The 15,502-nt window shown below is 39.4% G+C and overlaps 1 protein-coding gene across 5 annotated transcripts in view; it reads right to left on the reverse strand.

Annotated features, from left to right (window-relative positions):
- NCKAP5 (NCK associated protein 5) overlaps positions 1-15,502 on the reverse strand; it is a 377,581-nt gene that overhangs the window by 127,665 nt on the left and 234,414 nt on the right. For all 5 annotated transcript variants that reach the window (XM_085067072.1, XM_085067071.1, XM_085067073.1 and 2 more), the window contains one exon: positions 1,256-1,346. In XM_085067072.1, coding sequence (XP_084923198.1) covers positions 1,256-1,346 — 91 coding nt within the window. The remainder of the gene's footprint in view (positions 1-1,255; positions 1,347-15,502) is intronic.

A 15,502-nucleotide genomic window follows, 5' to 3' on the forward strand; every position in this document is an offset into this window, starting at 1 on the left:
ACAAGTAATCCACCTGGAGGAGAGACTGACATGAAGCCACTTCAGAGCAACCACTGTATGGTGGCAGGAGTGAGCAGGATGTATGGATTTAAGCCCTGCAGTACAAGAAGGGAACTGAGTTTCAATTTTGCACCCCAAAAAGATAGTGCATAAAATAGAGATGCCTTTGTCACCAGTTTCTAAAAGCACAATGTTCTATTGTAACCTCAACAAAAAATTTAATTTGTCCTGAAATTAAATTTTACAGGCTATCATTTTAACAAGAAAATTTGATTATATTGAAGGTTAAAGTAAAAGATTCATTTCTCTTCAACCCAAGCTTAAAATGAACATTTAATTACAGTGATAAATACTCTTTAATATACATTTTTGTTTAGCTATATTTCTGTATTTTTGATCCATCAGCTGTAAGAATGGATTAATATAACTAGAACTTTTGAAAAGTGTTTTATCTGATGGATCACTACCTGGTATAGACTTTAATATATTATTTCAGTATTTTATGCTTTATAAGATTGCTTATTCTGCTTAAAAAGATACAGCACAGGACTGACTTCATCAAGTGTTTTTTTTAAGAATTCATTTGTCTGACATTTGAGCAGCTGAGATGTATCTCACTCCAGTTTCCAGACTCTTAAATTAAAAGGTTTTCTACCACCTTAGGTGCATTGTTTCCAGAATGCAACAGTATATTAGGAAACTGTGAAAGTCTTCCTTTTTATAAACAGACCTGGTTCCCTTTGAGAAGCCTCTAAAATCTTTCTCTCCTAAACTCTGTCCTGAGAAACTCTCTGCCTGCCCCAGGTGAGGGTGACAAAATGCACCTGCCACAAGCAGGGATATGAAACTGTGAAGCCTGATATGGATCCCCACATCCAATAAGAACATGAGTGGATAAAATTATCCATCACAATCTGAAGGTCAAGTTGTCAGAAACACCTATGTTTACTAGAGATGCTGGAATATACGACTTAAAATATTAAGTGCTTTAATAAAGGCTTCAAAACTAGTTTCTTTGTCTCCTGTGAACTATGAGGAGCAACAACTGCAGATAACACAATGAAAATAAAAGTGAAAAACCTTCAGCTCTGGTGAGAAAACACCTGGGAAAATGTAGATGGAACCAACTACCACTTACAAGTATTCATAATTAATAAATAGCAGAAACAATGCCAGACCCATTTATCTCAGTAGTGGGATTTTTCTTCTAAAGTACTTTTCTACCACAAGAAAACAGGTAATAAGTCACTAATACCTGATATACCTTCATGATATTGACAGTTCCTTCTCCATGCTGGCCTGGTGATCCTTGGCTCTGTAGCAGATTTCTCACTGTCTCCTCCATTCTAGAGAACAAAAATATTTATAAAAGTCAACTGCATGGAAAAAATTCACGAGTTGCATTCAGTGTTTTTGTTCCTTACAAGAGCCTAATGCATCCATGGCTACCATGAAATTAATATTTAAAGACAATCCTAGCCTTGTAATGTTCTCATGCTCCCTGTTATGAATAACACATTAAGGGCACTCTTTCATCTTTTGAATATGCACAGTAATTAGTTGTATTGTTAAAATCCTACTGGAGCTCCCTTACAAAAACTAAAACCAAATGTGTGCAAAAGACATCACCTTGTTAACAGTGCAAACAACACCACGATAAGATTATTGCCATTTAGGAAGAGTCAGATTAAAAACCCCACACCCAGCAGAGAGGTTTGTGCAGTTCAGCCAGGCTGTCCATGGCATTATTGGTGTTTACTCTCTGGGTTATGGGTGAAGTCTGTGCCAGGGGATGGTTTATAGGGGCACAGCTGCTAACACATTCACCCTTCTCTGCCCTCTCAAACAGGTGTAAAAGCAAGGTCAGGCTCCAGTCTGGTACCACCATCTCATGAAAATGCAATCAACTTCAGCTCCATCACTGAAGGAGGAAAGTTTGCACTTCCACTATAGAAGGTGTTAATAGACACCAACAAAAGCCATCTTTGATCTACTGACATTCATCAAGAATGCTAAAACTGATAATAACACTAACCCTGCTGAATGGAGGCTGCTCAGAATAAGGAGTTCTGCTCCTTCCCACAATAGGAACCAGAAAAGCCACCTGTGAAACACTGGTCCCATTCCAGGTGGACCAGAAATTAAAGCCCTTGGGCTTAGATGTCACCAAGACTGACCACAAATAAAGGGCCTGGGAGGAGGGCTGGTTTTAGCTACAGGTAAGAGGAGGGAAAGGACCAAATGGCAGAGGAGCAGTGGTGGAACAGCACAAAGACAATGGTTTTAACAACCAAAAATGGTGAGTGACCATTCCAGCTGAAGGTCCCCATATTTCTTCCCAGTCATGTCCTACACAGATTGTCACCCTGTACAGCTTCTCCTTCAGCCACATTACAACAGTTCTCTCCCTCTCCTATTTTCTGCTCTTTTCCTTTCAATCAGTCTCAGTCCCTTGAGATGGTTGGAAAAACAGCCCAGATGGAATAGGGGCTGGAGAAGGGAAAACTGCTGTGGCACAGGCATAAGGGTGATGCAAAAGCAAGATAGAGAAAGGAATACCTTAAATCACACTGCCAGCTACACTGTATATTAAAACAGTGACCTTGAAGAAAGTGCCAGTATTCCTGGGCATATCAGACCAGAGACTGCCTGCTGTTGTTTATTTCCACTGTGTTTAGAGAAATATGACTTCTGTGTAGTATTCCTTCCAAATGAAATTGAGCAGAAGAATTATTCACAGCGTATCACAAATACATATTTGTTTATTTCTAAGGTAACAATCCAACGAGACAGAAAATATTAGCTAACTGCTCTGGCCAAAGGCCAACAGCATTATCTTTTATATGAGCCTTGGAGTCTTTCTGTTCTTTCAGTCTTATCAGAATGAACGGCACTGGCTAATTCAGCAACAATGTGATGTTATTCCAGGTTTTCTCCTTTCAAGTCAGCCCACTGCACTACTTTGCAAGAAGCTGACACTGGGTGTTCATTCTACTCAGATGAGCACTGACACTCTACTTATTCCTGTGATGTTATTTTGTCATTGATGTGCAGACTTCTACACTGCCAGAATGCCCATAGAGTAGTTTGACCATCTGTTGACCAAATGTGCACAAAACCAAGCCAGCTCTAATCTCTAGTGCAGACAGTGGTGCTGTTTTTCAGTTGCAGATTGGAACCATTTCAGCTCATAGGCTGACCTTAATCAGATGCCTTTTACATGAAAGAACAAATCATTTTGGTTCACACCATAAATTCCTGTGCAGTCCTCACTGAAAGGTTTAACTTCTTAGCATGCTCATTGTTTCATTTTTAAATTAATGGTGTAATGGGATTCTTAATTATTGTGTTTATCTATGCAAATGAAGTTCCAACTCTAGTCCTCCACAACACTCTTCCAAATTAATAAACAAACAAAAATGGGAGAAAGAATAGATTCAACCAGCACTAAATCACAGTTTTTCTATTTAGACCTAATAGTATTAATGAAAATAAAGTCTAGTTGCATATTACTATGCTCACTTAAACCAGCTCAGAAAAATTATGAATTCTTAAGTTCAATAGTCCTTTAACGAAATATCTGAAAAAAGAAGAGAACACTACTTTCTGACAAACAGGGAGGTGAATTATGCTTCCAGTCAAATTTAAAGCCCTGATGGCTAGTGCTCTTGCAGTTTGTAAGCTGCTGCTTCATCACTTTCAGCCCAGTTGTCCATTTTTAGGAAGAACCAAACATGGTACAGGAGGATAACTGAGACTTGTTTCTTATGAGTCAGAGTTTTTGATGCATGAATTAATGGCATCTTAGTACAAAAGCAATTGTTACATTATGATCTATAATACTCTCCACAGTGACAGTACATGTCGTAGCAATTTAGTGCAAATCCTATTTAAAGAATGCAAAAAGAATGGAGCCTCTATAAATTTAGCTGGGGATCCCATGTTTTGCTCCCTGAACAAGCCTTCCAAAGGGCATGTAAATTCTGGAAATGAGGTAGAAAAATTATGAGCTTTATGAAAAGCTATTTCTACACATCGACCTATATTTCCCCCCCTTTCTGGTAACCACAAAAGGTTATCTGCTCTTATTTTTAGAGCTGGACCCAATCCAACATCCAGCACTTCCTGATCACATTTAGGATAGTTATCCCCACGCGTGCATTCTGCCTTCTTGCTGGACTGTTTTGCCAAGGATTCTCTGTATCTTATATAACTACCAAGCTGTTAAAATCTGAAAAATTGGTCTCTAAAGCTCATCACTTCTGAGTCTACATTCTTCAAGCACTATTTAAGAGCATTTATTTTCCCCTTTCTTTTGAATTTTATTTACTGTCTATTTGTCTGAAGCATTTCTCATAGTGCCATTAGATTTTCTGTTACATCTGTCATTTGAATGGAAAATTGTCACTTTCTTAAAACACAAGTGTTCCTTTCAAATGCTATTTTTTAAAATAGCTAGGGTTTTTTTTAGGGGAAAAAATAAATGAAATAAATGAAAACCATGTTCAACAATAGCTCTTTAAGTTTCTTGAAAATATTTCGGTTTAGAGTAGGAGAACAGATCTCCACCAGTCCCAACCTACATTTAGGCTGAAATTAGGATGTTTTTAATCACTGAAAAAGTGAAACTCTGAACCAGCATGCCAGGTAGACTAACAGGGTGAGAAATACAAACAGCCTTAAGCCACAATTGATTCACTTATGAAATTAATTACACATCAGGCTCAAGATCTGAGGACTTGAATTTATGATCCACAAGTTCTTGCTGCTATTCCTCCTGAACCAAAATCATTCCTACACTTAAAATATGCAATTCATCCTGTGCTGTTGAGAAAATAGCAGGAAATTAATCCAATTGCAACGGATAGTTATTTATTTTGGCTTTGTTTCTGAGTATGCTTCTGGGCAAGAGGGCAAGAGGGCAAGAGGAACCTATGGAAAAGAGGAAACATCATTCCCTGCCCAAGGAGCAGCCCACAGTGCACAGATGCTCATTTGTCCAAGATTGCAGGAGGAAGCTTCCTGTGTATTTTGCTTCTTGATGTTGTGTTTCTGAGCTCTGCTGCCTCCCTCTCCTCCCGGCCTTGCTGGTTCAACTCCCAGCAAGTTCCAGAGCAGAGTTTCAACCAGGCCAGGCTGGGCAGACCCTGCTGAGGTTGACCATCAGTACAACCTGAAGCTCCTAAATTTCCTCTCAGTTTCCTCAGGACCATCACAAGCAGGCACATCTTTTGTGCCATCCTGCAGCAACGTCAGGGTCAGAAAACCTGCCTGCTTTGTGCCTCTGCCAGCTCTGTCATAAACAAACACTGTCTCTGAGCTGTGCTCTGCTCAGCCATGTCCCACCCAGCCCTGTCTGCAGCTCTCCCTCCAAGGGACAGGCAGCATGGAGCTGTTCCACCACTGGAAGCTACATGACAGTTTCAACCTCTTCGCCCCTGACCTACTTCCTTCAAGATTTCCCCAGGCTGGCAGCTACCTTTTGCTAGGTGCTATCACCTTCTCTTCTCATCATCCTCAAGCTGCTGTGACAGTACTTGGTGGTTATTTCAAATGCAAGTCACAAGAATTCCTTCAGTTTGATACTGACTTAGTCTTATAGAGCTGTATCCAAAGGTTGCTACAGAATCTTACTGCAGCACTTGAGATTTGTTTTTCAGCATTTTCTTTCTCATGTCATGCACCACATGCAGGATTCTTTTTAGTCCTAGAGAAAAATATCAATAACAGATCTTTATCTTCAGCTCAAGTTACTTCAGTGTAGTTAAAATTCTCAGGTGGTATTTTCTTCCAGCTCTTATCTGTGAAACAGTGAAGCTTCCTGTCTCTCTCCTGGGCAGTCTCCAGTTTAGGTCTCTTGACTTCTATTTTTAGTTATAGATTTCCTTGAGCTGTGGTCTGGGTTTTAGCTCCTGGAGCTGTCTCAGCCCTCCCTACCACCTGATGACAGATGAAGGAGCAGGTTCCTGTGGGGTTTATCAGCTCTTTCAGCTCTTGTTCCCCCGTGAACCAGGTGGTATTTTGACCAGCTGGAATTTGGTTCTCTCTTCTGAGAACGCAATCTGTCTGGCCTTGTGGCAGAATTCTGTGTCTCTGTCCAAGCCTCCCAGCTCTCTCTCCAGTCTCATACTCCAACCAACAAAGAGCTTCTCTCTGACTCAGATCCCAGATCCATGTGTTTTCCTATGTGTTTGTAATTTTGAGTTTCAGGTTTGGAGTTCCCTGTATCTCATTTCCCTCACCACTCTGAGCAAAGCTGTGCAAGGGATCAGGTTAGACTTTCTCCTAACAGCAAATTCCTCAAACAACAAAAAGTCTTCAAAGTAAACAAACACACATACACACCCTCCAGCTCCTGAACAAATAAAAAAAATCCATATTTTAGGTAAGGCACTTGAAACAGGGAAAAATATCAAAGTGGCTTTACAAGATGTACCAGAAAAAAAAAAAAGAGCTCATCAACAGCAGCTCCTGTTGGCTGCATCCTTGCAGGAGTCTCTTTCCTTCTACCTGGTTTCAATTAAATGAGTGGCTGGCTGAGCTGCAGACACTGCTTACTCCCCTCTGTCTCCAGGATTCCCATTAGGAACAGCCATGGCTCCCTGCTCTCCCTTGTCTCCAGACTGTGCAGTGTCCTGCCAGCCACAACAACAGCCTCCACACCCTCAGCAGGCTGTGGTGCTCCCCAGGATGAAGTGTCCCCCTTGCCAGGGCTGTGTCCCAGCCTGCTGGCCCCAGTGACCTCCTGAGGAGCCCCTGCAGCCAGCTGTGAGCCCCTGGCTTCAAGGGAGGGTGGTCAGGAGACAGGCACAACCTTCTCCAAAGAATTTAGATATTGGAAATGGATTAAAAAAAGAGAGAAGTGAAAATAAACTTAAAAGAGAACCGACAGATGGGAAGTGCTGGGGCTTTAAACCCCAAGGGGTTTTCAGCTCTGCTTAGGATACAGCATTGGTACAAGCCTTATATAGCAGTGAGCTGGGTGAAGCCTGCAGAATGCTCAATATCCCCCTTTAATATTTCAGTTGGAAAATACAGTCATAATATCCTTCATAATAGCAGCAGAAAGGTGCACATATAATGTATAATTTATGTTTATTCTTTCTGTTCATCAGTACAGGTGTTTATCAATCCAGAAATATCCAGGCAAATCCTCGTCCTGCAGCACCATCACTGCCCTTTCCCCAGCACAAGCCCTGGGCAGTTCAGCCCTGTGGCATTTGCTGGTGGCAAATCCAAGCTGCACAAGCCATGCTCTTCCCACATATTCATACAAACCCCTCTTTCCAAAACACACTCAAACCATGCTTGACCTGTTGCCCAAAGGGCAGCTCTCTGAGGAAGAGGAGCATGGTAAGTATCTTGTGTGTGATGAAGGCAATTACTGCACCACTCCAAACTACACAGTACTGAGGCTGAGCCCAACCTGTGCTTTGTTGAACCCCTGGCCATTGAGCCCAGTGGAAATTTTCAAGGTATCCCTAAAATAATGTGAGTGTGTGCCTTGAGCAGCAGATAAGGAGGGTAGAATTCTGAAAGACCTCAGCGTTGGCACATCTCTGCTCCCACACAAGTCTGAATTTTGTTATCACGCAATGGCAGGCCTGACATTTCTCTGAAACTGCTCTAGCTACCATCTGAGCCAGGAAATGTTGGAAGTGTTTCCATTGTCTCTCTCAGTCATACAGATTTCACTCATCAAACTTCTATCTACAGCAAAAAGCTTCTGAACTGCAATAGAAATCAGTGGTAATGTTTATTTCTGTGTTGACAGATAGACAAATGCCATATGGGCTGCATGGGTGTCTTCCATCACCAGCCTTGTATATGGTTTTGCAAGTTAGACGCATGGAGAGCAAAATCCAGTCCAAGACTAAGCCTTGCAGAAAAGCTGCTCACCAGCAATTGAAAGGATTTTTCAACTGGAAGGGCTGTCCTTCCTACAATTCCCCAGTAACATATTTGGGACCTTAGGACAGGAGATATTTTCATTAACTATAAGTGGATGGAACCAGGCACATACAGAAAGTTAATTATTGTGTCATCTTAAACATATGCTCATAAGTTCAAACTATATTCATGCTGGAGGCACCAGAAATAGTCACGACTAAAAGCTTCAGAAAAAATTACAGGCAACTACACAAACAGACTGCAAATACTTCCAATTTCAAATAATACTGGGGGTTTACTTTTTTCTTCTGTTCTACATTTTAAACAAATATTTGTTTTTCCATATTTGCAAATGTTTACCTAGATGGAAAGATATGTCTATCGATTTCTCCAAATACACATATTTAATTTTGCATATCAGAACCCTGATACGGACCAGCCATTATTGTTTTAAGTCACTTCCAGAAATGCAAAGCAGCTCAAAACTAAAAAGCTCTTGTTCAATTCTGAGTCACAGCTTCAAGGTGGTACCAAGACCACCCTCACAGAGCTGCATAAATTTCTGTGTTCTGTCACAATGTCATTTCTGAATTTAAGGACTTTGAAAAACTACTGATGGAGTCAATGGGACTCTAGATAAAGAAACAAAAAAACCCCAAAGAAAACCATTCAAGGAACCATTCGTGGTTTGGTATAATAACCTAAATCTTAGACCAAAAATCAAATTCACATGACAGTTCCAGCCCCTTCCTGACATTGCACTGCCAACTGCAAAGTCCTGCACTTGTAACTACACAAGACCCAAACATGAGAGGAAACCTTCCCACTCTGAACTGGGATCCCCCCAAAATGGGTCACCTCTGATGTTCACAAAAAACATCAAGAAACAATGTTCTGGTTCCCAGCCATGAGATTTGCTTAAAAGCACTTTTAAAGACAACAGGCAGTCTTAACAAATATAATTTCTTTTGAATTTTTGTACTTCAGCATTTTCAAATTTCAGCTCAAAAAGACTACAATAAGAAAAGTAAAAAAATGGAGATTTTCAAGTCAACTGTGACTTCCTGAAAGCTTTTAAATATAAGATCAGCAAAGATGGATGAAATGTGCAGGAATACTCCAAGTGATGTTTGTGTTACAAATAACAATATGATAGTAGTTTAATTCTAAGGGGAATAATGTGCTGCTCTAGATATATCTAAAATTTATCTTTCCTTTTTTCTCCTCAGCAGAGAGCTTGCTTTGGATCTTCAAATAAACATTCAAAACAGAAGTCTTCAGGAGCAGCTGATGCCCTGATGTCACTTCTGTGTGACTGGGACCATCTCACACAACAAATCCTCTCCAAATTACCAAGTTAGGGGATGAAAAATATATAAATAAAATGCTTCCAACATGTTTTGCCCCAAAGTAGATCCAAAGTGACTGCCAGGACAGTGAATGCCAAGTATCTCCTCCTGAGCATAAGGAATGCCTTTTTCCAGGTGGGTTTCCTGCAGCACCACCTGGAACAGCAGAGTTTCCTATTCCAATGGTTCCCAGCTCAAAGGGAGTTTATCCTTCTGCAGGACACAGGCAGTAAACAGCAAAGTATACCTAAAGAAACCTCAGATGTGCAAATAATTACTTTAGCAGTCTAATTTTCAGGTGGTTAGAAAACACCAACCAGAACAGGTCATGTCAGAGATGTCAGAACAAAAGCTTTGCGGCTTTATATTTCCAAATCACAGCAGCAGAGCAAAATGGCCTAAACAAGTAATATATGGTTAGAATAATGGTCTCCAAGGGCTTAATTACCTGTGTCATTAGATAGTGGTAGTCTCTCTAAAATTATATTGACAGCTTTTCTACAACCAAGCAGCTGATAATGAGGCAATAAAAATACATGACAATGCACACAGAAGAGTGCTGCAGTAGCGTCATAAACAGCACCATCAGCTTTGATACCAACAAACAAGAAAAGCTGCATGAAACTAATTGTAAACAAAAAAAGCAAGGACACCTATTTTGTCATTAATAACTTTTCATGTTCTCCCTTTCTGAGTGTGTGCAAGCCTATCAAAGCAAAAGAAGATAAGAAAAAGAAGGGAAAAAGAATAATATCAAGGTGGAAATGAAATGCAAGAAGAAAAAAGTAATAGCTGCATTAAAAAAAAAGAAAAAGGCAGGGACACTTTCATGCCTCTATGTTAAGTGCCATAAAGCACTCCACCATCTTTCCCAATTCTGTCACAGCCATCATCCCTTGTACGATGTAACAACAGGAGAACACAGCTTCAAAATGCTAAATGTGTCACTACTGAAGCCCTTCTCTTTAAATTCGATTATCCTGGAGACAAATGGAATAAATGCAGCTGAAGGTTTCTGTATGTAGGATTTGCACTGAAATGTACAGAAATATTTGCTGCATGGATGTGCTTCCACTACTGCCTGCTCCCACTTAGGAGAGAAAGGAGAGAAAGGAGAGGATGGAGAAGAAGAGAACACCACAAGACGTGAGGATCAGAAATAAAGACAACATGGCATAAAAGATGTAAGAGAACTTTGAGGACAAAAAAAAAGACATGAAAAATTTAAGCAAGAGGTAAGATGACAGAAAAGAAAAAAGTGTAAGAGCAACAAAAAAGTTAAATGTACAGAGATGACATGTGAAAGGAGGTCTAGACATCTCTAAGGTGCAAATGTTTAACCATTTGTACTGCATTGGTATTTCTTTTGAGAACCAGGAGAGCTATTAGCTGATCTTCCAACAGGAGACCATTGAAGAAGGGCTTAGAGAAGGATTTTCAGTGTAACTACAGCCCTAAGTGGAGAATCACAACATCACTCCCTCCTCCCCGTTTGAGCACTCATTCTTTAATCATTTGTCTTCAGCACAGCACGGGATTCATTTTCAAACAACTCTGCAGGATTTTAGCCACGCAGCTCCCATTGTGTTTAATGGGAATCCTGTGGGCACAGCTCTGTATGAAGCTTTCAGAACGCTCTCCAAAAATCTCTAAATAATGCACTAGTTGTAGGACATGACAATAATGAAACAAAAGTTAGGTCATTTACAAAAGTAGTATTTATTGCAAAGCTCATTAATATTTCCTATAGGGATTCTTTTCCTCTGTGAAAATATTTAGCATGACTATTTAGGATTTACTTTTTCCATAATATCTAAAGCAGAGAACAAAATCAACTCAAACCACATTTGCTTCAGAAAGGAAGATTCAGAAGTTAACACATCAGCCCAAGCTTCAAGAAGCCTCTCTTCAAGACTTCCCACTGTCATAGGATACCTCTGTGGCTTTGTTTCATATTTTTCCTCTGAAAATTGACTTAACAGTTTCTATTTCATAACAGCTTTACGATGATTATAAATAACAGTGAAGCACTAATCAAATATTCATCAGACAGAGAAGAAAAGCTTCAATATCAGCTCCCTCTCTCCCTTCAAGAGGAAGGCTGTTCCTATGATGAGGTCTGACATAACTTGAAAGCTTTGGGAAATGTAAATCTTTGCCATCCATGCTCTAGAAAGACAAGTCCTTCATTTCTGTGCTTTCACCTTTCACATGCAGCATGCAGAAGAGATCCATGAAGATACAACTTTAAATAACTTTCATGCACCCAAGGAGTAAATCATATTCTATCACACTCTGGAATACAAACCATACTTGGGCACATGGAAAGTTTCAGGGATTTCCACTTCAGGGGACAGATCCTTAGCCTTCTAAACATGTGCTAAGTGGAGCAGCATCGCTGCAGAGAAAAGGCTGATACATTCACTAGGCGAAAGTTAAACACATTTCTAGCTTCAGAAATTAATATTAGATGTAATATAAACATCACTGGTTTACTATAATCTGTTGCCTTATCCATGAAATTTGTGCTGCCGTGAAAATGTAAGATCACCTCAGGAATGAATATATTTATGTTAAGATACCTGAAAATCTGGCTCAGCAAATAAAATCCTTATGTTGTGAACTAGATTAGCACTTTTTTTTCCTGGACTTACAGAACACATACTGGATATGGCAGTCCACTATGAGAACCTCAAGAAATATCTGTAAGACACAAAGTTCAGCATTTTGCAAGATTCTGAGTTTATGTCAGTGGAATTCATAAAAAATAGATGACTCTAGAAACTACTGTGTCTACCAGTTTCAAACTGCACCAGCAGGAATTATTGCAGAATTGCCTAACTTTGAGCACAAGTCATTCCATTGAACTTAACAGTTCATTTCATGGAGTCAGAGCCTTTGTGAGTTAAGTGAACAGACAGCATGTATTTTAGCTAATCTGGTGGAAACAAAGCTTCACAAGCCAGCCTTGCTAAGAAATAATTTAGTGGTTCTCCTGAGGAACTTTTCTTCCCCTCTAAGCAAGAATCAACACAAAGAGAAAGACCCCTTTTAATCCTTAATTAAATAGTATAAAAAGTTGAAAGAAAACAATCATTATCTTATAATGCACCATTACAATGGTGGAGACTGATTTCTGGAAAAGCAATTTAGATACCCATGTCCAGGAGGGGAAAAGGGCAATAACAACAAAAAAACTCAGAGTGATACAGAAAAGAGAGGCTGGGCTGGACATGTTGGGAATGAATGTTAAACACTGAACAGCAGCACCTCACATTGCCAAAGCTTTAAATATTCCACTTGTTTGCAGAAAGGAAGGACAGTTTACCTTCATCATAAGCAAAACACTACATAGGGCAGGAAATCTTGTGCATGGCAGGGGATTCCCACAATGAGAGAAGAAGGGGTGCCAGGTCCTTTTATATCCATAGCTGGGCAGGTGGAAAAGTTGGACTCAGGCAGTTCTACAAAAGCAATACAGCCTGTGGGCACAGGGGACAGTTCAGACTCCTGCTTGCTCTGTTAATTTTAGCTCTCTTTTATGACACAATTACAATAATTCACTCAGGTTTCAATGTTCTGTAGCGATAAGGAAAAAAAGATTTTTATTACAGATGTGACCTGGAGAGGCCAAGGAGGGCACAGAGGGCAGGGTGGGCTCTGCAAACAGAAACCAGCCTGGGCCAAACCTCCCTAGGGGCTCTGCACCCTGGAAAGCACAGATCTTGCCAGCCTGAATGGCTTCAGATAGCTGTCAGGCATAGGAGGCAAAAGGAAGAATAAAGCAAGAAGGCAAAGATCCTATCCCTGCTAAAAATCACATCCAGAGCAAACAGTGGTTGTAGTGGGTCTGTCTGCTGGTTGTCTCCACAGCAGACAATCCTACCTGACACAAATGCAAGCAGTGCCATCTTGCAGGACTTCTAATGCTGGCACTGAGCATAAAGCTAAACTAAAACGAAACTGAATTACTTTAGATCACCCACGTTCGCTTTATTTTTAAATTAACTGCTATAATAGCAATTTGTAAATTATCCATATTTGTCTGTTTTATTAGTGTGTTCTAAACAGCATTTTTATTTCAAGATTCTTATAAAATAAGGATGCTGGCAGTCTTTTTATTAGCACAGTGCTAGCCCAGTATTTTTATACCTTTGTTAAGCTCGTTGCTAATGATTCACTTCAAAGTAATTTCAGAATACTACAATAAAGTGTAATAGATTTCCTTAATCTGCATCATCTCAAACTGTAATTCACTGATGAAGCCACTAAACACAGAATATGTTCTGAGAAATTACTTGCCCTGGAAATGGCATAAACTAAACCTGCTAAAAAAAATAAACTTACTGTTTGGAAATGTAAAAATTATAAATCCAGCAATATTTGGAATTGCTGAAGGAATATGGTAACTCATTTTACAATAAATGCCACATGCTTCTTCACACAGACTTTTTTTGTTTTGCTATTTACACTGATGCATCTTCAAATGAAAAACAGCCTTATGGGAGGAAGGGAGACAAATCAACTGGTGGGGTGAACATTTTCACTGTTTGACTCCTAACATTGTTTGCTAAAGGCATATCTTTTAGAATTTGAGCAAATACATCTTGATTTTAGGAGGTTATATCTACACCTGTTTGAACAAGTGGAAAGCTTCTGGATTTTTAATTCATTTGGGAACAAGTCTTTCGGTCTATCACTGATGAAAAATTAAAGCAAGAGAAAAAAGCTATTGTTAGCTTAAAATGTAAGCAATCAACTTATTTTACTATTGAGTATAATTTATTATTTATCAGAGGCGGCTGTTGTCAAGAGAGTTGTTTCAAGCATCTGCTTACAAACATTATCAAAACACATACAAACTGGAGGAATTCAAGTGTTAGCATTAAGGGCTGAAAAATGGTTAATAGACCTAAAAGATGGTATATTAACAGTAGTCTGAAGGAAGAATGCACCTCCAGCACAAACATGTCTTTAATAAACAGCAGTTTTCAACTGTGAATATAATCCCATTTTCCTGTATTCCACAGAATGCCTGACAGTAGTAAAGCTTTAATGTTGGACAACCGAAAAAAAAGACATCCAAAATAATTTGGCACTTCCTACACTCTGTGTTTTGTCCTAAAAGCTTTCTTGGTGTTGGTAAAAATAAAAGGCACAGGAAAAGTGGGCAAATTGCCTAAAGTCAGTTGGTCAGAAGGGTTCAAACCTTCTTTCATATTTCAGTGAAAGCAACACCTGGATGGGTTAATAATTTAGTCAGAACAAAACCCAACATCCCAGCTTAGTCCTTTGTTACCAAACCACATCAACTATACTCTGCCTCCTCTTTTCTGTAATAATGTAAAGGCATTGTTTTACATCTTACTCCTTTATTTAGACACAATACAAACTCTATGGTTTGCTTTAAACGTGCTCTGTAATCCCAATATTTACATTACAAGCAGTGTCTAAGCATTAATTTTTTCTGTGACTTTCCCTGGCATATGAACAAAACACACAGAACAGACACAGAAATAATAAATGAGTTAATTATTTGTGCTGTCTCAGTACAGATACAATCCCATTATGAAATAAATGTACATTAAGCATTACTGGGAAGATAACAAAAAGTGAGTTTTCTTCTAAAGTTTGGAGAATTTTTTTACCAATAAAATCTGCAAGTTAGTGTGACAACCTCAACCAAGTCAGATGCATTTCTATTTGCCAAACTGGCTAAGATTTACCTCAGTCAGAGCAAGAGGGCAGTCACTGCAGAGAGGAAGGAAAAGCTATGGATGGGTATGAGCTGCACCCCAGATTTAACTGCTATAAAATTCACAGACCTCTTATGCTTGTCATACTCAGCTCTTCACATCTCTGGCTGGATATTACTCCTGAGAGCTTCTTTTTGGTTGAGACATCCTGAATGCCAAGTTCTTAGTTAAGGGGAATAGCTCAGAGAAGTGATGCAAACCTACCAACTTACAAACTTACAAACTTGAGGAGTGAAAGGAAACTGAAGCCACTCAGCTGCCATAAATCAGTGTGTGAGAGAAAATCCCTACACTTGTAATGCTCAGGAGGAAAGTACCATCTATATTCTCCAATAAGTTAATACAGAATCACCAGCTATGAATGTTTTGGGGAAAAAAAGTATCATCTGCTTCTGAACTGGGCTTTGAAAAGTTATAATCAGTATAGATCTAAGATAATGAATATTTTATGATGTAATATTGTTCTGGGTTAAAGATACTTAGCTTTTGAATATATGAAAAAATTTC

The sequence above is a fragment of the Lichenostomus cassidix genome, chromosome 7 (assembly GCF_008360975.1).
Source record: "Lichenostomus cassidix isolate B80296 chromosome 7, HeHo_3.0, whole genome shotgun sequence".
Taxonomy (NCBI): Eukaryota; Metazoa; Chordata; class Aves; order Passeriformes; family Meliphagidae; genus Lichenostomus; species Lichenostomus cassidix.